The sequence below is a fragment of the Triturus cristatus genome, chromosome 12 (assembly GCF_964204655.1).
Source record: "Triturus cristatus chromosome 12, aTriCri1.1, whole genome shotgun sequence".
Classification (NCBI taxonomy): domain Eukaryota; kingdom Metazoa; phylum Chordata; class Amphibia; order Caudata; family Salamandridae; genus Triturus; species Triturus cristatus.
In genome coordinates, this window is record NC_140595.1 from 113,466,197 (window position 1) to 113,492,477 (window position 26,281).

The 26,281-nt window shown below is 46.4% G+C and overlaps 1 protein-coding gene across 1 annotated transcript in view; it reads right to left on the reverse strand.

Moving 5' to 3' along the window:
* The window catches only part of INTS3 (integrator complex subunit 3), a 590,139-nt gene that overhangs the window by 247,548 nt on the left and 316,310 nt on the right, over window positions 1-26,281 (reverse strand). Inside the window, exons 12-13 of the mRNA XM_085639326.1 lie at window positions 22,875-22,954; window positions 18,517-18,608 (exon numbers count right to left, since the gene is read on the reverse strand). Coding sequence (XP_085495452.1) covers window positions 18,517-18,608; window positions 22,875-22,954 — 172 coding nt within the window. The remainder of the gene's footprint in view (window positions 1-18,516; window positions 18,609-22,874; window positions 22,955-26,281) is intronic.

A 26,281-nucleotide genomic window follows, 5' to 3' on the forward strand; every position in this document is an offset into this window, starting at 1 on the left:
CTATCACGAAGAATGTAGAAGGAAATGTTACTTACTGACTGGTAATCTTAGTTCTCCATCGTAGTTATTCTCACTGAAGCCAAGAGCATAGAATAGTCGCGCCAGCTTGCAGGCAACTCAATTTCTAGGTTTATGACTATCAGTGAGAATCCTACAATGCAGAATGCATCAAAAGGGAATTTTTCAGAGAACTTTATTTTAGAAGACTGGATGAGGTGTATTGACATTTTTTGCCCTCCGATGTGGCGAAGAGATCTATTTTTGCATAGCACCATTCTGCAACGATTATTAACAGAACACCATCATGTAGAACCATCTTAATATTTCTGCCTACTACGCTAGGACTTTTTGTCAATGAATTACTACTTTCAACACCACACCACTGGACAAGGTCCATATAAAAATTTTAGCCTTGTGATTACAGCCTCAAGCTTAGATCTCCTTGTTCATTCACATGATGCACATTTGATGTGTTATCTGAATCAGGATCCTATTAATCGTAAGAGACAGAAAAAAGGTCGGAGGCCAGATGGACTGCACTGATTTTCAAGCAACTGATGACAACTATATTTCTTTGATCAAAGATTTTAGGCAAAGAGTGCTCCCAGATGGACTCTCCACCCTGAGGAGGTGGGAGGGCGGTGCAGAATATGCGGTTAGATAGGGTATTCAACAAAAAGAGTGTTACTCAAGGAAAGTAACTTGTCCTTCTGATGGATACTTTAACTGTAGATTGCTTACGCTAGAACCAACACAGTGTTTCTCCAAGGTGGAAGGTCAGTGGAGTCAACTCAGACCAAGAAGTCTTGCATAACTGAGTGGGCAAAGTGTCCTCTCCGCCGGTCCCGGCTGTCAAGGCAGTAATGCTTCATGAGAGTATGCAGATGCCCATGTTGCAGTCTAGTAGATGTCAAGGACAGGCATTCCCTGCTCCAGTGCATTGGTGAAGCTTCAGGACTGGCAGAATGGGCTCTCACATTTTCTGGGGGCTGCTTTTTGGCCAGCTCGTAGCAGATCCTAATAAAGAAAGACTATCCATGGGGCGCTAGAGCGCAAGATGAATGAACTCTTGTAGTTCGGGGATAATCTCCTCCATCATCCTGCCTCATTAGCGGTGCCTGTGACTCCTGTTCAGAGTCCACTCTCCTTTCGTTTGTCCTGGGCTAGGGTCAACCTCCCAGTGATGTTGCAGGACCGTCCAGCAGGAGAGAACGCCATGGTCGGAAAGTCCTAAGAGAGGCCTGAATATCGGGTGTGGAGATGTGGTGGAATCCTGAAAGCAGAGCTGCCCACCACCATTGTCATCAATCATGCTCTGCTGTAGTAGGGAGACAGCAGTGGTGGCCACCTCTTTCTGAGTGTGTGGCGGCTGCAGCGGGCCAGTGACTGGCGGGCTGCATTGTGCTCTACTTCTACGGCAGGCACCAAACTCTACCCGGGACTGCCAGGAGAGGCTGCGCACATGCAGTTAGTACATTTGGGCTGCGGCGGTCTCGGGCTTGTCTCTGCAGCCCTTCCTCACCATTAGCGTTATGCCCTGGGGGTTGGACAGGCCCAAATTACTGCGCAGCCTTGCTGGCTTTGGCCCGCACAGGAGTATACCCGCTTCCTGAAGAGTGTGGGCCTCGCTAGGCACACTATTGGACTTGCCCTAGCGTTAAGGACATCATGAGGCCCAGTGTGCTGTTCTACTCATGGGGGCAAGGGTCTGCTCGTGCCCCCCCACAGCCAACTTATATGTAGGGGCCAGGTGGGACCCGGCCCTACCCATACTTAGTCATTCCTCAAGCTGACCAGGGATTCTCGGACAGCTGACAGTGGCATGTCACCCTTTTTTGCAGTTGCTCACATGACACCTTTCCCTGACGGAGTCTTCCAGTGCTGTGTGGATCAGGTCATGATGGGCAAGTCTGACGGCCGCCAGTCCAACCTGCACTTCAACTCCCGCCAGGCTCAGAGGGTGGTTGAAACTGGGTGAGAGATGTCTTATGTGGCTGGCCAGACTTTGGAGGCGCACTCAGACTTGACCGATGTGAAGGCCCTGCTGATTGAGATACAACAAATTCTGTCTTTAATCAAAACCAAATGGATTCCATGGACAGTAGGATGCACGCCATCACTCCCAAACTAGAGAAGCATGATGGTCAAGCTTATTTATACAGTTGAGGGGATTGTGTCCTTTCGTGGTGACACTCTTCTTAACATAGAGAAAGCCCTCATAGTGATAGCTGCAAAGAATGAGGATTTGGAGGCACGTTACTGCTGCAACAATCTTTGCATCTTAGGTGTGCCTGAATCTACCAATACAGGTAAACTGGAAGACTCAGTGGGAAAAAAGGTCAATAGCTCTCTTTGGAGCCCTCTTTAGAGTGGACTCGTTTTCGCTACTGGTCGTGGAACATATGCATCGCACCCTGTCTGCTCAACCCCCACCAGTGGTCCTGGCACGTCGGATTGATGCTCGCTTCCTAAACTTCCGGGACACAACACTGCTCTTTGGCTTGGTCAGAAAATTCACACTCTGAACTTTGATGGCAACGTAATCACTCGGTTCCTAGACTTTACTGTGGCGGTCCAGGAGGCACGCTGTAAGTTCATTACGGTTAACAAAAGCTTCAAGGCTGCTATACCCTACACCATACTATATACAGCCCGGCTTAGGATTTTTGTGCATGGCAAAAATAATTTCTACACATCCCCTCAGCAAGTATCAGACTTTTTACGTAAGTATCCTGTCCATGACATTGGATCAGCACAATCTGCAATTTCATCCCATGCTGCTTCACCATCTGCTTTACTGGGCTAGAGTTCATGTTCACAACCTGGGGCACGCATTAGCATAATTGAGACCTCGATATGGATTGACACTAAAATTTAGCAGCTTCTCCCTGCACCCTTAGCCTAGTTGAGGCTGCCACTTGGCATATCCTTCCCATTTGGCGATGCCTTGTACCTTTTCCTCTGACACCCTTGGCATGATGAGGATGACTATATCACTGGTTGCACCCTGCAGGTTACCCCCTCAATTTTGGTGTTTGTTGTTTTTCTCTCTTTCTATCTGAATTAGTGGATGTGCCATTCTACATTCATTTGTTTTGGGCCATATGGGATGGATGAGAGTGGCTTCCTGATGGGATCTGGCCATCAGCATGGGGAAGGGGGGATATTCTTCTTAAAAGTTAATTGTTGTGACATTATATGTGTATCCTCTGTGGTGTTTCAGTACTCCAGCCCCATGGCATATAACCCAACTCCTATTGCGGGCATGCTATGCTCCCTCTTCCTCAACCCGATAGGACTGCTGGAACACCAATGGTTCTATCCTTCCACACACATATAACTGCAACACCTGGAATGTTTGCAGTTTAAGTGACCCGCGTAAGCACAGACATATACTTTCCTATCTAGATAAGCACAGACATATACTTTCCTATCTAGACAAACATAGTATTCACATAGTTCTGTTGTAGGAGACCCACCTAGGCACATCCACCTCGTCATCAATTGCTGCGTAAAGGGGGTCCTATAGAGTGTTCTCCTTTTCTTCTTAAGGATGAGGCACTGTAATACTAGTTTACAAGGTGGGTACCATTTACACCACAGGGGTCCCTGAGTGATGATCGGGGTAGGTATGCGATTATGTGGGGGAAACTACTCTCACACATGATCACTATCGTTAACTGCTAAGGGCCAAATACCAATGACCCAGACTTTTTTTTAGCTGCTTATGGCAGACGCAGCGGTCCTTTAGAATGGACTACCTGTAAGCCATTCTTTGCCGGATGGAATTTCCACATAATTTTTTGTCATGGATTGTGCTTCTCTGTTCTAAACCAGTAGCCAGGGTGACTTCTCCCCACTTTGCGATCACACGAGGTACAAGGCAGGCCTGCCAGTGGTCACCTTTACTTTTTGCATTGCCGCTTGATCCCTCGGCTGGCAAGTCGAGACAGCACTATTATGACTACGCATTGTGCTATTGCAGTTGGTAACTTTTGATTTCCCTTTATGCAGAGGATATTTATTACCTTATGTCTTCGAGATCCGCACCTGAGCCTGAATGGTATACTGAGGGAGTTTGTCCAGTTTGGTGGGCTGTCAGGCATCCAAATCAACAGGGAGAAATCGGTGCTCTTTTGCCTCATGCAGGCAACTACACCTGTCGCTCCGGACTTTCTACTGCAGTGGTGTCCGGCAGAGCCTAAGTACCGGATGATAGAGCTCTCCCTTGGTAGAGAGGAGGTAATATACTTCAATTATAGCACTGCCCTTTCCACACTCACTGATCAAATTACCCGCAAGATTTCTCTCCCTTTTGTCGTTACCAGGGCGTTTCGCCTTAATGAAGATGGTACTTCTGCCTGAACTATTGTACCTCTTTCTAAACATACCTGTAATGTTAAATCAATCCTTTTTCTGCACACTAACAACGCAGTTGATTACTTTAACATGGACACGGAAGCAGCCCCATATACAATGGGACACCCTCACATTACCCTTTCTAGAGGGTGGCTTTAAAGCCACGGATATGGAGCTTTATTATCTGTCTGCTCAAGCCCACCATGCTATTCAGTGGTATTAGTTGACCCGTTTCTCCCCATCCGGTCATACAGTGAGGCTATATGGTGCGGATTCCTCCTGCTTCCGTCGTGGCGCTCCTTCAGGTCATCCCTCAACTGACTAGTCTACAGTGGCACTAACTTTAGGTGCATAGCAGAGATTATGACACAAAGTGGGCAAAAAGGTTCCATATTCTCCTCTACTCCCCCTGGATCAATACCCCTTGCTGCTAGTTACCTATGAAACCCTGTGCAGGCTCCAGCTCAAGAGGCAAGGTTTTACTCACTGGGGAGATCGGTATAGTGGCACCTTCTTTATTACACGGGCTGATTATCTAGGAGACATGCCGGCCTCTACCCTGGATGTCTTCACATATATCCACTAGAAATGCAATTCCAAGACAGCTGACTTTTCATCCAAACCTCCTACATTCATTACACTTCATAACATGCTTCAAGCCACTAGAACTAGGCACCTGGTTTCCTCATTATATCATGAAAACACAAGCAGAATTTCCAGGTTATTCGGGGCCGACACTGCACCATTGGGGCGTGGAACATGGTATGGCACTTACTGATGAGCAGTGGCGTTATTGTTGTGCACAGATGCGCGGATTGCATCTAAAAGTAGACTCAGAATTCTTCATTACAAGTTCCTTTACAGGGTGTATTACAGTGCTGTCAAACGACATAAATTCGGACTCAGGCCAGATGATTGCTGCGCCAGATGTGGGGTGGCTGGCGCAGATTTCCTTCCTCTGGCTTGGGTTTGTGGGCCGGTATAATCCTATTGGCAGGTGGTGTGAGCTGCTCCCTCCATTATGATAGAAGAACGCCTGCTGACTCCCCTCATGGCCCATCTTGGGCATGCCAAAGACTTGGACACTGCGCATAAGAGATATGTGGTGCGGGCCCTATCGCTTGCTAAGAGGCGAGTCGCTGCCCAATGAGGGCGTGGAGTGGCCCCTAAATTCAAGGATTGGATTGTGGACCTAATATACTGTAATGAACAACTAATCTTCTATGCTGAACTTTTACCTCCTGCTTCACGGTCTATAGATATATAGCTCCCTCTGCGCACCTACCTTCTAACGCAAGCATCTTCTGCACAGCATGCAGAATCTAACCACACTTCACATACTGATATTGTCCAGAGATGCTGTTGTAGAGATGCACCCCTTGCCATTAAATCTGCTGGTACCGTGCTGGCTACTTACCTGGATTTTCGATGCCCCCTGATGGTCCTCTCTCCTTGTACCTGTAGTTGCTGTCTGAGTGGGTTGGGTGCCGTGCATGTTAATATTTGTGGGGTATGGGGGGGCCAAATAGATGTATTTTGCTCATTATGAGCTATATTACACCCAATATTTTCTTATTTTTACTCAATGAAATTCAATGAACAAATGTAAAACTGAATTTTTTAAACAAACTATCCACCTCAACTAGGTCCCTCTTCTGCTTAGCTTTCTCTTTCTTTGTTCCAGAGAACCACACAAAAAGCTGATCGTCCTAGCGATGGTCCTTGGTACGATCTATGTAAAACCCTTAAAGCCCTCTTTTCATGGGTGTTGGGAAGCAATGATCACTGGTAAATTGATGGATTGTTCAATGTGGAAGGAAATAACTTTAAGAAGGAAGGTCAACAAAGTTCTAAGCACCAATTTGTCTGGCTAAGAGGTGAGCAGGGCGGCTGCACTGAAGGTGTTTGTAGTTCACTCACCTGATGAGCTGACATAACTGTAATGAGGACAGTCTTCAATGTCAGGAGAAGCAGAGAGCAGGTATACATTGACTTGTCGGGCGTACGCATGAGAAATCTCAAGACCATTTTAAGGTCCCACAGTGGAACTGCAAATGGCGTGGGAGAAAATGTGCAGTAAACCTTTTAAGAACCTCATCACAAGAGGCAATTTGAACAAGGATGTTTGACCCATCTAACGGAGAAAGGCAGAAAGGGCAGGTAAATAAGCACTTATAGTGTTCACTGCAAGACCTGCAACAAATACAGATTTGCCTGTAGGAGAGCTGTATGTAGCACACCCCACCCAGGTCAAAAATGTGTCCCCGCATAAATGGATTTAGAGGAGGGGTGTCTGGCACTGACAATGACATCCATCACTCCGAAAGGCAAATATAAAAGCAGTCAATTGCCGCCGCTTAATTTCCATACATGGAGGTGTACACTGTGTACACAGGAGGACTCTGCCCTGCTGCTGCGACAGGAGACCATACTGAAGTGGCAACCCGATCACAGAACAGATGCTCATGCTCAGGAAGTCCAGTTACCTCACTCTCTTTGCCCAATTCAGGGCCACAAAGATGACTTGGGCCCAGTCGTACCTCATCTTATTCAGAACTCAGGGCAAAAGAGGAAGTGGCAGAAAGGAGTACAGGAATCCCATGTGCCATTCCAGCTGGAAGGAGTCTCCTAATGAGTGCACTTGCAGAAACTCCAACGTGCAAAGCTAAATACACTGCATGTTCTCAACGGTGGCGGAAGACGCCCTGCATCACCTAGGGATGTCGCTGCCACTCGAGAGCTGCCAGACAAAATATGCTTAGTTCCTCTACCCACACATTCAACGACTTCGCCAGGTGACTGGTGGCCAGGAAGACGCCATGGTACTTCAACTATCTCCAAAGATACAAGGACTCCTAGCAGAGAGGCTGACCCCACCTTGTCTGTTGCTGTAATGCATGAAAGTGTTTTTGTCTGTGAGAACCTGCACCTGCCTCCCATTGATGGATGGCCTTCAGGGCTAGACAAATGGCCTGCCTGAAACTCCAGAAGACTAACATGAAGCCATCCCTTCACTGTGGACCAGACTCATCTCCAACCCTCCCCTCAGGTAACTCCCAAGCCACTAGCGATGCGTCCGTCACCACCATCAGCCTAGGTAGAGAAGGGAGCTGTAGATCTTGAGATTCCTCCTACTAGATCTGTACTGAAAGCAGCCTTGTTGGGCTTCAGATTCCACCAGCATCACAAGGATACAGAAGTGAGCCCAGAACTTCAGGAGTCTGGTTGAAGTCCTGGACTCGTTACTGAGGAGAGAAAGCCCAGAACCCCACTCTGTCCAGGATCACCTAAATGACAGGAAACCCTCTGAGAGGTAATCAGCTGGGATGCCACTCATTTATGGAGAACCCAAACAACATCACAAGTTGAGTTCTAGTCCACGACTGACTGCAGTGAGCCAGCCTTTGAGGTACAGAATACAGTGATTCTCTACCCCCGAAGATGGGCCGAGAGCAGTGCCATCACTTTTATGAACACACAAGGGGATGGGAGTGGCCAAATGGGGAAATGGGAAATTGAAAATGCTCCTGGTCCACCTTGAACCACAGGGGCTGCAGGAAGGGTAAATGAAAATTCACATCTTGCAAGTCCAAGGACACCATACGGTAGTCTAGATCCAACGTAGAGGGCATCTGGGCCAATGTAAGCATGTTGAATCTGACCTTCCATAGGAAGGCATTGAAAGAAGAGAGGTCCAAGATAGACCTGAGGCTCTGATCCTTTTTCAAAATGATGAAATAGTGAGAGTAACAACCTCGCCTTTTTAAGGGTCGACTACTTTCTCTATGGCGCCTTTGGAAAGAAGCAGAAGCAACTCCTGTAGAGTAGACAGATGCTCCTCTGAAATCCATTACAGAGTGTGAGGAAAATTGGGAGGGGAGGAAAGAAAGGGTAAGGCATACCCTTTTTTAAAAATAAAAATGCAAGGCCCATTATTCAGAGGTGACGGATCTCCAATCCAGAAGGAAATGTTGGATCCTGCTTTCCACTGGATGGGTGTGAGCTGCCAACAGGAAACTAAAGCAGTTTGTTGGCCGGTGTAGAAGAGGAGGTGGAACACCTGGATAACTGGTGCCCATGCTGGCCTGCACATTGTATGCCAGATCTGTGTCAGGGATCCCGAAGGGACTTAGTAACCTTCTGCATCACTGGTTGTTAAGGCTGTCGGTCTGTACACCAGTCCCATGGAATAGACTCTAAAGTTCTGAAACTAGTGTAGAAATTTGCTTTTTAGGAGCTAAACCCCACCAGGAATATGCTGTTGCTCTACTATCTTTAACATGCTCCAAAGCAGAGTCCACCTTCTCACTGAAAAAGAGGGACCCATCAATGAGCATGTCCATCTGCAAAGCCTGTACATCAGCAAAGAAACCAGTGGAACACGTCCAGCCATGAAGATGAAGGACCACACAGGGATCAACAGCATTGCCAAGGCAATCCGTGGTATCCAAACCAGCACAGATAACATATTTGGCTGTATTTTGTCCATCGTGTATCGTCTGGGCCAAAGGGGTCCTCAAATGTCCCAGAACTGCTACTAAGATCTCACTGGCTATGATCCAAGGAGCATGGCAGTAATAACAGCAGGCACAATGCATTGACAGATCACAACGACAAATTAGCTGAGGAAAACACGTTTGCCAAAGGCATCAATCCTCTTAGATTCCCTATCCGGTGGAGTGGTGAGGAATAAACTGGCATTCACTTAACTTTTCCAAGTTGTTCAATAAGGTTCACTGGAATGGGATGCTTGGTGAGCAAATCAAGGGCACCAGTCCATGACGTCTGCCCACCTGCCTGTTCACAGGCGGGCAAAAAAATGTTTTTAGCCAATGTAAAAGCAGAGATGGAGTGGAACCTATGCAAAGCCCTCCACTTCTTCTTGTGCTCAGTCAAATGCAGCTTCACTTCCCGGTCTCGAACAGCCTCCAAGAGTATGGAGACCTACTCGTCACACAACTTAGAGTTGTGTCCTGAGCCCAAGCACTAAAGACACACCTTGTACCTGCCAGCACAGACATCTTCCATGAAAGATGTTTAGGCTCAGCTGTACAACTCTTGTCGAATGCTGGTTACCATTAATTCAGAAAGCACTTCAGAAAGCACTAACTTTATTTCTCGCGGAAATTGAAGGTATACGTTTAAACTACCCTAAAAAACACTGGAACAATGAAAAAAAGCCTGTGAAAAATGTCCTGAATGCAAGTAAGGGTACTAGATGGAAGAATTTTATTAGCCAGGGTTTGCCAACTCAAGGTATGAGGTGGTATCTCTTCTAGGCGCATCCTATGATCAACCTTCTTCTGCCCACACCACATGGAGACTATAGTCAAGGGAAAAGGAATACGAGTTAACTGAATGTTTAGATTGTATAAGAGCTCCCTGTAGAGAGTTTGTCATAGCAATACAAGTACTCAGGAGCGAGGTGATAACGTTCAGCAATGGAAACTTAGTGTAGGATCTAGTGTTGCAGTCTAAAGAGGAAATCCCAACTGCACAGAAGCCTGCTGCATGGCTCGTGCGACAGGTGACGAAGGCCGGAACGCCAACCATATGCAAGTCCTATCTGCAGTGAAGAGGATTACCTTCAACTTGTGCCATTTGATCTTGAATATACATTGGCAGAAAAGTGTAAAGCTATGATCAGTTAAGAAATCCATATGGAATATGCTACTTACCAGTATGCATCTGTTCTTGGCATGTAGAGCTGCAGAGTCACACACTGAGGATAAGATCGCCATCTGGTGTTGGGCTCGGATGATTGCAGGTTGTTGTTGTCTTCGGAAGAAGCCTTTGGTCACGAGGTTGGTGACTCCTCCCCTGGACAACAGTGCGCATGGGCATCCACTCCATCGTCAGATTGTTTTTCGCCATGATGGGAAAAGATGGAGTGTATAGAAATGAAAGAAAGGATGTCCATGTGTAATGTCTAAGTAAGACGGATGCTGGAACAGATACAGGTCCCGGGGAGGCGGGCGGGCGTGTGTGACTCTGCAGCTCTACATGCCAAGAACAGATGCATACTGGTAAGTAGCATATTCCGTTCGAGGCATATGAGCTGCAGATCACACACTGAGGATAGATTATACAGCAGTGCTTCCCCTTAGCGGTGGTCGCCTGTATCCGTTGCAGCAGCTTGAAATAAAGTTTTTAGGACAGCCTGGCCCACGGAGGCCTGTTGTTTGGCCTGCACATCAACACAATAGTGTTTAGTGAAGGTATGCGTGGTAGACCACGTGGCTGCCTTGCAAATGTCTTCTAAGGGAATGTTACCTAAGAAGGCCATAGAAGCCCCTATTTTACGGGTGGAGTGCGCCCTTGGGGGAACTGTAAGTGTACGTTTAGCCTTGAGGTAGCATATTTGGATGCATTTAACTATCCACCGGGCTATACCTGATTTGGAGATTGGGTTGCCTTTATGTGGTGGTGCGAAAGCAACAAAGAGTTGTTTTGTCTTTCGAAAGGGTTTTGTCCTGTCGATGTAATAAAGCAAGGCTCTTTTGACATCTAAGGTATGTAGGGCCCTTTCAGCTACGGAGTCTGGGTTTGGGAAAAAGACCGGTAGCTCTACTGATTGGTTAAGGTGGAAAGGGGAAATCACTTTTGGAAGAAATTTAGGGTTTGTCCTAAGAACCACTTTGTTACGGTGTAGTTGTAAGAAAGGTTCCTCTAGTGTAAGGGCTTGTATTTCACTTACTCTGCGTAGGGAAGTGATTGCGATAAGGAAAGCTACCTTCCATGTTAGGAATTGTAATTCACATTTGTGCATAGGTTCAAATGGGGGACCCAAGAGTCTTGTTAGAACCACATTGAGATTCCACACTGGTGCAGGTGGCAATCTTGGGGAAAGGATTCTTTTGAGACCTTCCATAAACGCTTTGATGGCAGGTACCTTAAAAAGGGACAGGTGTTGCCTATTTTGCAAGTAGGCTGCCAAGGCTGCTAGGTGTAAACGTATAGAGGAATACGCTAGATTGCATCTTTGCAAGTGTAGTAGATAGCAAATGATGTTTTGGATGGAAGCGTCCAATGGATGTATGTCATTATTAGCGCAGTAGATGGCAAATCGTTTCCATTTAGCGGCATAACACGCTCTAGTAGTAGGGCGTCTGGCTTCCTTTATGATATTCATACAGTCTGGAGGGAGATTGAGGTAACCGAACTCTAAGACCTCAGGAGCCAGATCGCTAGGTTCAGTGTTTGAGGATCTGGGTGTCTGATTTCTCCATGGTTCTGGGTTAATAGATCCGGGGAGAGGCGTAGCCTTTGATGTGGAACTAAGGATAGTTCTAGAAGCGTGGTGAACCACGGTTGACGTGCCCAAGTGGGAGCCACTAGTATTAGTGTTAGTGACTGTTGTTTCAGTTTGCGTACCACAAATGGAACTAGTGGGAGAGGCGGAAAGGCGTACGCAAATCTGCCTGACCAGTTCATCCATAGGGCATTGCCCTTGGACTGTGGGTGTGGAAACCTGGCGGCGAAGTTTGGGCATTTTGTGTTTTCGGGAGTGGCGAACAGGTCTATGTCTGGTTGTCCCCACTTTTGGAAGAAGGGGAGTAGAACCTTGGGGTGTAGTTCCCATTCGTGGATCTGCTGTGTGTGGCGACTTAGGAGGTCGGCCACTTGATTGTGGATCCCTGGGAGATGTTCTGCTAACAGATAGATGTTTTGGGGAATTGCCCATCTCCAGATTTGCTGTGCCAGTTGGGACAGTTGGGGAGAGTGTGTCCCTCCCTGTTTCTGTATGTAATACATTGTCGTCATGTTGTCTGTGCGTATGAGGACAGTTTTGTTCTTTAGGTGAACTTGAAAGGATTTTAGTGCTAGGAACACTGCTAAGAGTTCCAGGTGGTTGATGTGGAGCAGTTTTTGTTGACTGGTCCATCTGCCCTGAGTGGTATGGTGAAGGAGGTGGGCTCCCCACCCCGTGAGAGATGCGTCGGTAGTTAGCACAACTTGTGGGAGAGGCTCTAAGAACGGTCGCCCTTTGGACAGGTTGATGGTGTTCCACCATTTCAGTGAGCGAAGTGAGCGACTGTCCACCAACACCAGATCGGTAAGTTGTCCGTGAGCTTGGTTCCACTGTTGTGCTAAACATTCCTGTAAGGGACGCATTTGAAGTCGTGCGTGTGGGACTATGGAGATGCATGACGCCATCATGCCTAGGAGCTGCATGAACACTCTTGCTGGAAGAGATGGATGAGTTTGAAACTGAGAGATGAGATTTTGTATACTGGCTATCCTGGCAGTGCTGGGATAAGCAATGGCCTTGGATGTATCTATGGTTGCTCCTAGATACTGATGTAAGTGGGAGGGTTGTAGGTGGGATTTGGGGTAGTTGATAGTGAAACCCAAATCGTGGAGAGTTTGAATCGTGCGATGAGTGTGGAGAACGCATTTTGGGTATGTATTGGCTTTTATGAGCCAATCGTCCAGATAGGGGAAGACATGGATCTGTTGTCTTCTGAGGTGCGCTGCCACGACTGCTAAGCACTTGGTGAACACTCTGGGTGCTGTTGTTACTCCGAATGGGAGAACTGTAAATTGATAGTGTTGCCCATCTACCACAAATCGTAGATATTTCTGTGAGCGGGATGCATAGGGATGTGAAAGTATGCGTCCTTGAGGTCTAATGTGGCAAGGAAGTCTCCCTGTTGTAGGAGTGGGAGGACTTGTTGGAGAGTGGTCATATGAAAATGATCCGAATGTATATACTGGTTTAGTAGTCTGAGGTCCAGTATGGGCCTTAGTGTTTTGTCCTTCTTGGGAATGAGGAAGTATAGAGAATATACCCCTTTTCCCTGATGTTGAAGGGGGACTGGTTCTATCGCATGTTTTTGTAACAGGGATTGAACTTCTTGTTTGAGGAGAGAGAGATGATGTGAGGACATTGGGCGTTGTTTGGGTGGTATGTTTGGGGGGGATTGTATGAGTTTGAGGCAGTAGCCAGACTGGATAATTTGTCTTACCCATCTGTCTGTGGTGATGGAAGTCCAGACAGGTAGGAATTGTTGGAGTCGCCCCCCGACCAGAGTGGAATGGTCTGGGGGGAGTGGTGGCAAGTCACTGTTTGGTGGCTGGGGAGGTGCGGGTGTTGTTGTTATTGCCCCGCCCTCGGCCTTTGTTATTGTTTCCCCTATAACCTCCCCGGAAATAACCTCTGTTAGGGGATGTTTGTCCAGAATTTTTAAAGGTGGACGTGGTCTCAGTTGATGTGTTTTTGGAGCCTCCTCTATAAAAGGAGCGACGAAAGGAACCCCGGTTTTGAGGAGACTGCAGTGCTCCCATAGACTTGGCAGTTTCATTATCCTTCTTCATTTTTTCTGATGCAGTATCCACTGCAGGGCCAAATAACTGCTCTTGGTTGAAAGATTGAGCCAGAATTGCGGTTTGAACCTCCGGTTTAAAACCGGAAATACGGAGCCAGGCATGTCGTCTGAGTAAGACGCTAGTATTGACCGCCCTAGAAGCAGTGTCTGCCGCATCTAAGGCGCATTTAATGGAGGCATTAGATATTAATTTGCCTTCTTGAATGAGGTCAGTGGCCTGGGACTTAAAGGGTTCAGGCAGATGTTGCATAAGGTCCTCAAGTTGGTCATAATGTGCCCTGTCATACCGAGCTAACAGGGCCTGGGTATTGGCAATACGCCAGTGGTTCGCCGCCTGTGCGGCGACTCGTTTGCCTGAGGCCTCTAAAAGCTTAGACTCCTTGTCTGGGGGGGGCGTTTCTCCAGTTGTCTGTGAGTTAACGCGCTTCCTGGCATTTGATACGACCAAGGAGTCTAAAGGGAGCTGGGCTTTAATGTATGCAGGGTCCTGCGGGGCTGGTCGGTACTTTTTTTCGATGCGGGGGTTGAGAACCCTCGCTCGAACAGGGTCTTTAAAGACGTCAGTGGCATGCTTTATAACCCCTTTAATCATGGGAAGTATATGAACAGTTTTTTGTGACTGCTCAAAGGTATCGAGGAGAAAATCCTCCTCAAGGGGGTCCGTGTGCATAGTGACACCATGGAACGTTGCTGCCCTATTTATTAGTTGGCCAAACCCTAGGTGGTCATCAGGAGGGGAGGGCTTGGAGGGGTAGGTAGTGGGGTCAGGCATGTCAGGCATTGGATAAGACCAGTCATCTACCGGTGCTGTGTCTGGGAAGGTAAACGGGTCGGTTGGATCAACAGGATCATTAAATAAATCAGGGTCCGCCCCTCCCCCTAAGTCATCATTATCATCCTGTGGAGGAGGTGAAGGATAGGGAGGTGGTAAAGGTAAAGGTAAAGGAGAAACAGGAGGAGGAGGGGGGGACGGGTTAGAAGGTAAAACAGGAGAAGAAGGACGAAGTGGTGAAGTGGCACAGTCCTTTTTCCGTATGGGAGCTGGGGGAGGTGTAGTGTCCAGCTTCCGTTTTTTATATGGGATGGCAGTCACATGTCCAGTGTTAGGATTGATGTAGATCCGCTTTTGAGTAGGATCTGGTCGAAAAAGTTCATCTGGCTCCGAAGGTGGTGGCGGCGACGCCCGCTTCGGGTCTTTATGAGCTGTTTTTGGTGTGGACGTAGTTTTCGGTGCCGATGATGTTTTCGGTGCCGAAGGATGTTTCAGTTCCGATGGATTTTTCGGAGCCGATGGAGTTTTCGATGCCGATGTATGTTTCGGTGCCGATGTATGTTTCGGTGCCGAGGGACTTTTAGGCATCGATGTCGAAGAACGTTTCGGCGCCGGTGGAGACTTCGGTGCCGAGGAACGTTTCAGTGCCGAAGGAGATTTCGGTCTCGAAGCCTGTTTCGGTGCCAACAGTGGTTTTTTCGGTGCCGAGGGTGTTAAAGGCACAATCACATGAGGTTTGCTCGAGCCCGAGCCACCTACAGGCTTAGATGTCTTCGGAGCCGGGCCCGAGGGCGGGGCTTCTGAAGAGGATTTCCGGTCGCGACTGGGCCCAGCTGGCGGAGTCTTGACCACTGTCTTTTTGGATGGGGCAGGGGCAGGGGGGGTGGTACTCACACGCTGCCCTGGAGTGATGAGGTCATCGGAATCGTCGGCCTCGGACACGATCTCGAGATCTTCGGTGTCGTCTTCGGGAACATCTTGAGCAAAGATGTCCTCCGGTTCTGGAGCTGGTTTGGCCATAATATGGCGTCGAGCTCTTCGGTCCCGGAGGGTCTTCTTCGAACGGAAAGCGGCACAAGCTGGACAGGTGGACTCGTTGTGTTCCGGCGACAGGCAGAGGTTACAAACCTCGTGGTGGTCACTGTGGGGGAACTTCGCTCCACACTGGGGGCATTTTTTGAAGGGTGTCCTGTCCATCAGCCGCTTCCGGAACCGGTCCGAGTTGATTTCGAAGTCGATGGAATGAAGATTAAGGAGTTAAATTGATTGCTAGAAGTTTTCTGCTGGAGCGGAAAAAAGTTCATCCGAACCCAATGGCGGAAAAAAACAATCTGACGATGGAGTGGATGCCCATGCGCACTGTTGTCCAGGGGAGGAGTCACCAACCTCGTGACCAAAGGCTTCTTCCGAAGACAACAACAACCTGCAATCATCCGAGCCCAACACCAGATGGCGATCTTATCCTCAGTGTGTGATCTGCAGCTCATATGCCTCGAACACAGTGTTATCAAATACAGAACATTTCATGAATAAGATCAAATATAATAGCGAGAAAGAAACAGAAGACGTGTGAGAGGATTAGAGCCATTGAAAAAAGAGGTAGTGCAGTGAGAATGGAAAGTGACAGCATAACCAGAGATTGATCTGAAAAGGGAACTAGAGGAAGTGAAGACAGAATTGCAGAGTGAGGCACAGAATGCAGCATACAAACAATATCTTGTTTTTCATGAAGCCGCCCCTCTTGACTCACCCCCTTTTCGTCGCCTCACCTTGACCCACAATATATGGGTTTCCAGCTCTTGTGCTGTCACTTCCTGTGATGCTACATGTGATGACACCCACTGATGCCAGGTGTAGTGATGCCACTTCCATATGGCCTACCTGGGTTAGTCCCCCACTTCTTTTTTTAGGACTTGTGCTCTGCATGCGATGGCTATGCTGAAGAGCAGAGAGAACGCAAGTGTTCTCTAGAGACAAGGGAGCTGTGGCTGTTAATTACACGTGTCCTGCTTTTCAATACCCTCGTGTAAGCAGTTTATTGTTAGAAGGATTTCATTAAGATATACAACTCAGAGAAGCACTTCTGAACCGAAAGACATTGAATTATGTAAATACATAGACACAGCCAGACCGTGATGAATAAAGATGCTGGCATCCCCACAGAATACCAAAAAAATGGGGAGATCCTTATCGACCTTGTCTGCAGAGAAAGCAGGAGCTAATGCATTAGGACTTGCATATTCAATCTTAATTGTCAGAAGGAGTGAGGATCTTTCCATTCAGCCTGCCTGCGACTATGTAAGGACACTATACACTCCGTCCAATCTGTAGGGATGGGAGTGCTGCTAAATACTGGGTCCACACTGGACACACACATAGGAAACATAGGGTCCAAACTAATGGGATACAAAGTCAATATATATCCAGGCAGGCCAGAATGTACACCTGTCACAGCTGGTCATAGACAAACCAGTTGATGGGGAGTACAAGAAAACAAATTGGCCAAAGACTGCACAGAAAAGGTTTAGAGTGTATAGAAATGCAAAGCATACAAAGGGAAAAAGAGCATCAATTTTGAATCTAAGGGCTATAAAAGGGCGAGGAACGTGTTCTTTTCACAGTAAAGCGCATTTCTTCCCCAGGGGAACAGCGAAGGGATTGATTCATCGTTCTGCTAGTCTATGGGTAGGGTTTTGTGCAATTTTATTGTAATGAATACAACGTCAAAATACTTTTTTTTCTACGGAACACAGAAGAGAGAGGACTCAGAGAAACTAAAATAAATAAGTAGTGTGCACTATAGGGAGGAGTAACCTGATCTGCAAATTGTCAAAAGAGAAAGGAGCAGGGTATCTTCTGACCAACAATGAAGAGCGATATATGCTAGTTTCAGGTTGAAGACTAGGCGCAGCAGGGCATGTTGTTTGTCTGACTGAAGAAGGAGCCACATAACATGCTGACCATGACTGAGGAGGAGGATGAGGTTGTGCTCGGATCCTCTATGAAAAAACAGAAGCAGCAGGATCAGCTCTGAACTTGAGCTGGAAAACCTATGTCCATAACTGAAGAGGAGGCGCAACAGCAGGAGGTCAGGCTATGCCTAGGGTCTACAAGGAAGTGCAAGGCTAGGTTCTGATAAAAAATGGAGCGGAACATCTTCATTGCAGGCCAGATAACATGCTGAAAAAAGGAGCAACGGGATATGGTCCATGCACCCTGCCTGAACTGAGGTGGAGCAGTAGAATATGTCACAGCCTGTCCTCCATGAGGAGCAGCCAGAGGCTATGCTAAGCCCATGACAGAAGAGTCACAGCAAGCAGCCGAAAGTTAAGGTCTGGCTCTAAAGGAAGAGGGAAAGGGCAGCAGGATATGCTCAAAGGTAAAGAACCTTCTTTGCTGATGCATACTAAGTAGGGCATCTGAGGCTCATAACTAAAGAAGTAGGACTTCACACTAAATTTGTTGTATGGTATACGGCTATTTGTGGCCAGTGATTCATTTTAGGGAAAAATCGGATAATTAGACTCTATATATATTTAATATGATGGTATTATTTTAACCGTTTGTTAACCAATTCATGTAATACTGCTTTATTCATTATGCGCCGAGTCATTTTTGGTATGCTTTTATGAAAATCGAATAAATCAAAGTATTGAAGTGAGTGAAAGGAAGAAGTCACCACAAATACAACCGAAAAAAGGAGCATATTTTAATCAGACTACTTTGATCAGATTCCTACTGCAGATCTGATACATGCACTCAGATTAAATGCACACTGCAATCCTAATAATCCTAATAAAGGAGGTTGCACACCACAGCATTTCACTATATGTTGCACAACCATACAGTTTCAATATAACACATACAAACTGAAAAACAGGTCATATTTGTACCAATCTTTGAAAAAGGAAAAGAAAGCTGATAACAAGGTAAAAATAATACAGCAAGAGTGTTTGAGAACACAATGTGAAATGATCTGATAACAATATCATAATTCTCAATTAGGGGATTGTGTGACTGGAATTGTTGCATAAAACAGACTCATCTATGGCTTACGCAAGGACACGTTTCTCCACGATGTGGGTGAGTGAGTTGAACACCCCTTGACGAACATTGGTTTCAAGCGGAGGAAAGAAGTTGGGAATTATCTGTAGGGAGAGAAAAGAAGTCTGAATTAGGTTACCAGTTTATCTTAACTTTACTATGCTTACACAAAAGGTGCTTTTAAGCAGTACCACAGGTTCAAGAACCCAGACAGACTGGCCATACGCATACAATACAGTTGAAGAGCCCAAAGCAAGCAAGCTGCTCTCTCAAGATAACTAAGTGTTATTGGCCAAGTAGCCCCAATTCTCCTTCTACTCTCCCTTTAATGACCCCCTTGTAATTTTTATAATTTCTGAAATCACTTAAGTGGCTTGTATTTTCTTCAGACTTAACTACTGACTTGAAGCTGGATCTTTACTAGCTGTCAGGTCAAAATGCTGTTGACATCATGGGCATTTAGATCAGAAAATCCCTTGTCAAGTTTGGAAGTGGGTCATTTATTTCACCTCCTTTATGCAGTATCTTGAATGCGATTATGTATATCTTTTAGAGATTCACATGTTTAGGAATCACACAAATTTCTCAATGTATGTTCACAAGAGCACCGACTATCTCTTTCGGATTATATGTAAATTCATTTTACATTTCTGCTGTATCATTTTTTACTTAGAAATGTTGAACTATGTGCCCCAGCGCTACGGACTAGCACAAAAAGTTGCTTTTGAAACAGTAAAATATTATTTCTGGATTGAATGCACAGATAGCAACTGTTGTCTCCTTACTGTATGGCCCAAGGCTCCCCATGTTTTATAGGTGGCTCCCATCTTCCTAACCAATATAAGAAGTTTGTCATCTTCTGGGCCTTGCTTTCTACATCTTAATGGGATACCAAGGGTTGGTAATGGGGTGAGAGATTATAGCTTCTTTTGAAATGCTGTTAGTTTCTTTACAATGGGGCTGCTATTGGGCATGTGAGAGATGTAGTCACTATACCCTGGCGAACAGAGGTATTCATTGATTACACTATACACTCAAGTGAAGCCGGAGTAAAGTGGGTATGTGTGTGGGTAGGGTGGGAGTGTGTGGATGCATCTAACTGGCTGAACAGGTGTGTGTGTGTGTAAGTGAGGAGAGGGAGTAAGTGGTACGTGTGCTAGTAACATCAAGGGTTGAAGGCAAGTTGATTGAATTAAGTCAATGCATGTAGATAAAATTGTCTGAGGTGTGTGGGGAAGTACATGGGGAGTGTTGAACGTTTTGGGGAAGGTACGCTGGATTGTTTTTTCAGGTTCTAATCAACACTTGACATTGCTGGAACTGCATTCAAGGTAATGGTCAGGTCCTGCATTGATGGTAAGGACCCCAAAGCACCTGTGGTGGGCATAGAAGCCATTCACAAAAATGAGCGCACACCATGCAGTCATAAGACGGCATATCACGTAACTATCCCTGAACTATCCATCGTGCTGCAAGTCTTTTCTGAGTTAAATGATAACGGGAATGGTCAGCAATAGTAGAACCAATCAATAAGGCACCTGCTGTGTTCTGGTGATCGGTGGGTCTTGTCCGTTTAATAGGTGGATATTCTTAAAGTTTTGACACAGTATTTATTCTACACGCAACTAAAACAGGTTGGGTCCTTTAAATCGCAAATGCGCAAGTCTTGTATTTTGTTTAACCAACGTCATCTTAGCCTTCCCACGCAGGGCCAGCACCCCACGTGCCTTTTCCCACTGATGAAAGGGGGCAGACCAGGACTGGGGAGCATTTCCAAGAATTTACCACCTCTTATTCTATGCACCACCTATTCAAACCTGACCTAAAGTGCTCGATTTCCAGGCTCCTGCTAGCAGATCGCTGCCCCCGCAGAAGAATGGAAGTAGACAGCAGGATTGAGAGAGCCCTTATTAGAACAGCAGCACATGGCACAGCTGAGCTCACAGGCAGTGCTTTCATAATCCGGTTCTTGCCACAGCTTCACAAATAACAGAGAACTTTTTGACCTGCAGTGAACTGCATTAATGCAGGCGCACACAATTAGTAACGGCTTGAAAGCACTTCAGCCAGTAGCGGAGGTAGTGCACGGACAGCATGCTCCAACTTGAGAAATGCTATCGACATGGGGCTAATTTTGCTGCAGTGAGCTCAATGACCCACTCTAACACACATCTACAAGGAGAAGAAGATAATTTGCTTCCCAACAACGTGTCCTTGTGTAAGAGGGCAACGATTCACCCAATGTATGTAACCAAACCTTAAAGGTATACAGCAAACCGCGCCAAATAGTTTCCCTTCAAACGGGGCATGAAAAGATGCACAGCATTATGTTTGCATGCAGTACAGCTTTCATTGCATACACTAACTTTCTCCCATACATGTGCACTTTGGTGACTTTCTTTAAGAACTGGCTCCAACTAGGTCTGGTGCTCCCCAAAACCTTTTGATTTTATTAAAATTCCATGTTCTTCTTTGTCTATCTATTGACTGGCTTTACTGTGAGTGACTGCATTCTGCTCTTCCACAAGGAGCATATTGACACAGATAGTAGTTTTGTTCAGTGCCCGGGACTATTGCGGCAATGGGTGCTTCTTGAAACCAAAGCATTTTTTTGCTATTTGCCAATCTTTGTTATACTGGTGAGGGCTCAGCAGGTCCCACAACAACGTTTTACTAAAACAATGTCAAAAGAAGACATGCACTGACGAAACCAAAAGGCTGACCACCAATGTCAGACCTATTGGCTTTGAAAAAGCTTTATTTTCATGTTTCCCATAATATTGTTGAAACTGGTTACACTAATTTTCCATAATGTATATAATTATTTATTTTTTTTTTAAATCATGCTTCAACACATTTTACTCAATAATACTTCAAAGAAATGGTATCTAAAATTTCACAGTACTTTGGCAAAACATTTTTTTCTTAGTTGCATTCTTCTACAAACATTTTCTTTTGAAAGCAAAGATCATCAATCTTGCTTTCAAGCTTCTGCAAATATTTGTATTTAATAAGAGCATTCTGGGAGCACTACACATAGCTGGCATTGTTAAACTTTGCAAACGTGTGTACACATTTTTATACTGGAGTCACTGTCCGTAATGCATTCGAGGTTACAACATTTCCTTAGAGCGCTCACCCTACTAACAAAGGCTTTGCATTATGAACAAATGCAAGTTTAAACAGTATTAACATATGGACATAAATATTACCTTGACTGCAGACAATTGATATTGAGTGTATTTATAAAGTGCAGCATATACCCTGAGGCATCTTGGCGCTGTCTGTCATCAAAGTGGTTAATATTCTCAGTTGGTGAAACGCCATGTTTTAACACCTTTCTAAAAGCTAAAAGCTCAGTTGTAGACTCTAGTGTTTGGGGGAGACCATTCCATTTGGAGGGAGTATTTCTAACAAAGCTCCTACTGCCCCAGGACATCCGCTTGTAGGCGGGAACTACCAAGTTCTTTTGCCAGCTAGAGCATAAGATTCCAGTTGGAACATACCAAATTAGGTTCCTTTTTAGATAGTCTGGACCGATTCCATACAGAGCTTTGTGCGCAAGACATAGTGCCTTAAAAATGATACGCTTTTCAATCGGAAGTCAGTGTAGTTTCTTTAGAGCTAGGGACACAGATTCTAACCTAGGGATATTAAAAAGCAACCTTGCTGCTGTGTTTTGCACTGTGAGTTTTTTTCCAATTGGCGTTTTTGGAGGCCTTGCAAGAGTCCATTAAAATAATCTAGTCGAGCCAGGACTAGCACAGTGACCACAGTTTTTAATAGGTCAAAGGAGAGTAGATAAGTAATAATCTTGATTTTTTTAAAAAATATAAAAAGGAGGTTGAGACCACAGAATTAACTCGTTCTTTGAAAAGTAATTTGTCATCTATCATCACACCCACCTTTTCACCTTACCTTTGGTCTAGGTAGATCACCTAACTCGCTTTATTCATAATGTGGTACTGTAAACTTGTAGCCAAAGGGTTTGTGCAGCAGGGAGTTGGGCCGCCTTATCCCAAGGACAAAATAAACATGAAAACATGTTGGGGGCAGATTAAATCAGAAATTATGACCTCACTGGTCTACCTTAAATATCACAACACTGGTAGAATTCCTTTGTGAAGCCATTGGCTTAGGAGACCCTGAATTAAAATCCTGGGGTGGAGCCTTGCTGAAGAACCCAAAGAATAGCACTTTGGCGAGCACAACTTGCCCCGCAATTAAAGAAACCACTAAAGTTGTGTCATTTTGCCCAGTATTCGGGTTCAGAGAAGTGAGTTTATAAAGACAGTAAAAACGAAGAGCACTCAAGAAGTACAGCAGCAGGGAAGAAATGGTAAACCTAGCAAGTTGATGTAATACTTTACCCGACACATGAAGTCCAGCAGCGTGGCAGTAATGGCAGGATGAGGCTTCATGGAGTGGTGCATGACCAGGATCGCTGGCTCTGAAAGTGAGGAGAGATTGTCACCATTAGAAAACAGCAGGAAGCAGCCTCTTTTTGATTTATTGCACTGGCATGTAAAGATTATTACAATATCAGAATAAAGTAGGCTTCCTGAGATGCAGTGTACTGGATATTGAACTAGTACAATTGCAGTACAAAGCAGGCTTACGGAGATTCAGTGCGCTGGGATATCAGACTAGTAAAATAGCAGTTTGAAGCAGGCTTTCTGAGACTCAGTGTAAAGGGATATCAACTGCTACAAAAGGAGGATGAAGGTGGCTTACTGACATTCGGTGTACAGGAATATTGGACTGTTACAAAAGAAGGATGAAGGTGGCCTCCTGAAATTCAGCGTACAGATATTGGACCGTATCAAAAGGAGGATGAAGGTGTGTGAGAAAGTGCCCTCTTTCTTGCCTGGTATGCTCTCACTTTTTGCTGAATTACTGATGTTCTTTGACTGAGTGTGCCCTGGGCTCCTGCTAATCAGGTACCCAGTGCCTATGTTCCTTCCCTAAAACTGCATTGAAGCCTAAACCCAACTGGCATCTCTGGCCACATGTCAGCCCCTGGTAAATTGTACCACAGGTACCCAGGGCACTGTGACCAGAGAAGGCCTCTAAGGGCTGCAGCGCTTACTGTGCCACCCTTAGAGGCCCTGTACCCTGACACTCACACACTGCCCTTTAGGCTGCGTGTCTTGGTGCAGAACACAGTGAAGAGTCGACATGGCACACATCCCTGTGTGCCATGCCCACAAACTACTGCCCTGGCATACATCAGTCACCCCCCTAGCTGGGTGCCCTATGCCAGTGGTGAGGGTACAGGTGCATGAGCCCTGTACCCCTACAGTGCCCAAGTCCATTCCTAGGCATTGTAAGTGAAGTGCTGCCATTAAGAGTATATGGTGCTGGGAGTTTGTCATTACGAACTCCACAACACCATAATGGCTACACTGAAGACTGGGAAGTTTGGTATCAAACTTCTCAGCACATTAAACCCACACTGATGCCAGTGTGGGATTTAATGTAAAATGCACAACAGAGGGCATCTTAGAGATGCCCCCTGAAACTCGACCCACTTCTAGTGACCTGACTGAGTGGCTGCCTAGGTTGCCACCACCAGACATGTTTCTGGACCCCTGGGTCGAGAGCTGCTGCTCTCGGGGGCCTGAAACAATGCACATCCTGGGACGAAGTGTCAAGCCTCCTCCCCAGGATGGGCAGGGTTCACGAAGGAGAAGCTTCAAAGGCATGCCGCCTTTGTGAGCCTGTCGAGACTATTTGCAGCTTTCAGCATCTGGTCACCACTGGTTATACCCCCCACTTTGGGCGGGAGAGCCGGCGGGAAAAACAAGTGAGGAAGAGAGGTGTGCCCACCTCTGCCAACTCCACCCCTCAGGTGGGGGAGGCGAGGTGAAGCGCAACCTCAAGTCCCCGCCATCTTGAGGATGGGGGGATCCAGCCAACCAAGGACAGGCTCCTGCCTCCCTCACATTGGAGAGTGGCAGAATAGGGGTTGTACCCTCCCCAGGGAAGGGACCCATTGGTCCCTGCCCTTTACCTACCTGTAATGCCCCTAAATGTTGTATTTAGGGGCACCCTGAACCTTGCTTCCTCAGATCCAGAAACGACAAGTAAAGAAGATAAGAAGAAGGACCGAAGAGCCGTGCAGAGCTAACAAGAGGACGACGCCCACTGACTTGGCCCCAGCCCTACAGGCCTGTCTCCCCTCGAACCAGCTCTGGCGAAATCCCGGTGTGTCCTGTAGCCAGCAACCTCAAGAAACCCGGAGGACCTGCCTGCCTTCACTTCTAAAGACTGCATCTCCCTTGAACACCGGATTTGTTCAAACTGCAGCTTCTGGTGCCAGCCAGAGACCGCGAATCCAGCCCACTCTGCAACCGCCAGACCCGGCAAAAAGTGGAAAAACACCACGAGGCGGTCACCCTGGCGATCCTGACCAGAGATCCGGTGACCCCTGACCTGCCTCCAGCCAACGCCTGCAGCCTACATCAAGAAGGCCCCCCTAACCGCGACCAGGAGCTGGTAAGAAGATCCGACCCCAAAAGGCACCGCTGCACCAGACGCCCCGCGGCCTTGTGTGCCCAAACAGACGGTGCCTAACCAACCCTTAACTTCCCAACTTACCTCTCCCAAGTGGTGGTCGACCCAGAAGTCCTTCGTCTCCCTGCCTGCAGTGCTTTTGCCAACCGGAGGTTCGCCAAAGAAAACAGGGAGCCCGACGTTGAAACAGCACTCTGCACCCGGCAGCCCATGCCGCTGAGGGTGCACCTTTTGTGTTACTATGTTTCCCCATTTGCCCTGACCTTAACCCTAGGAGCTTTGCTCCCACAACCCAGTGGCCTGCTTGCCAGCAGCCACCAACCGGAGGCCCCCTATCCCCTATTGGATAACACTGGTACTCAACACTCTGCACCCGGCCCCCTAGTGCCGCTGAGGGTGCAACACCAGTGCATCACTGACCCTGGGGGACTCCTGAGTCTACCCCAGAACCTTAACTCCCACAGTCGTTTACTTACCTGTGAACCGTTAACCTGTTTTGCTCCCATAGGATAACATTGACACTTTTTGTCCAAAAAGTTTTCAAGTGTGGAGTTTTGAAATCTAAAAATATTCCTTAAAAATCGCACAAATAACCAAAACGTGTTTACTTACCTGTTTGCAGGAAATGTCCCAGTGCTGAATCTAGGTATCCAGCACAGAGTTAGAAAAGTAACGTAAAAAGTAACTTACCTGTAATTTACTGAAATGCCTATTCATTTCAATGTACTGCATTTGTTAAGTGTTGCATACTACTGCTCCCCTGTAAATCAAACAAAGTACAATTTCTATTGCATTTTCAAACTGTTCTATATCCAGTAACTTATTACTGAAAATTATTTAATGCTTAATTGCTTGGTTCTAAAAATAAACAGTATATTTTTATACAAAAACAATTGGCCTAGAGTTCAGTTCTTGAGTGTGTGAATTAATTTGCTGACTGAGTGTGTACATCAAATGCTTAACACTGTCCTCTGATACTGCCTTACTACTCGACCACCCTACCACAAAAAGAGAGTAAGGTTCTATTTAACTTTAACCTCTGCCTACCTCTGGGGACACTTGGACTCTATACACACTATACCTCATTTTGGTGTAGTATATATAGAGCCAGTTTCTTACACGGGGACTTCCTGAAATTCAGAGTACAGAGATATCGGACTGTTACAAAAGGAGAATGAAAGTGGCCTCCTGAAATTCAGCATACAGAGATATCGGACTGTTACAAAAGGAGGATTAAAGGTGGCTTCCTGAAATTCAGTGT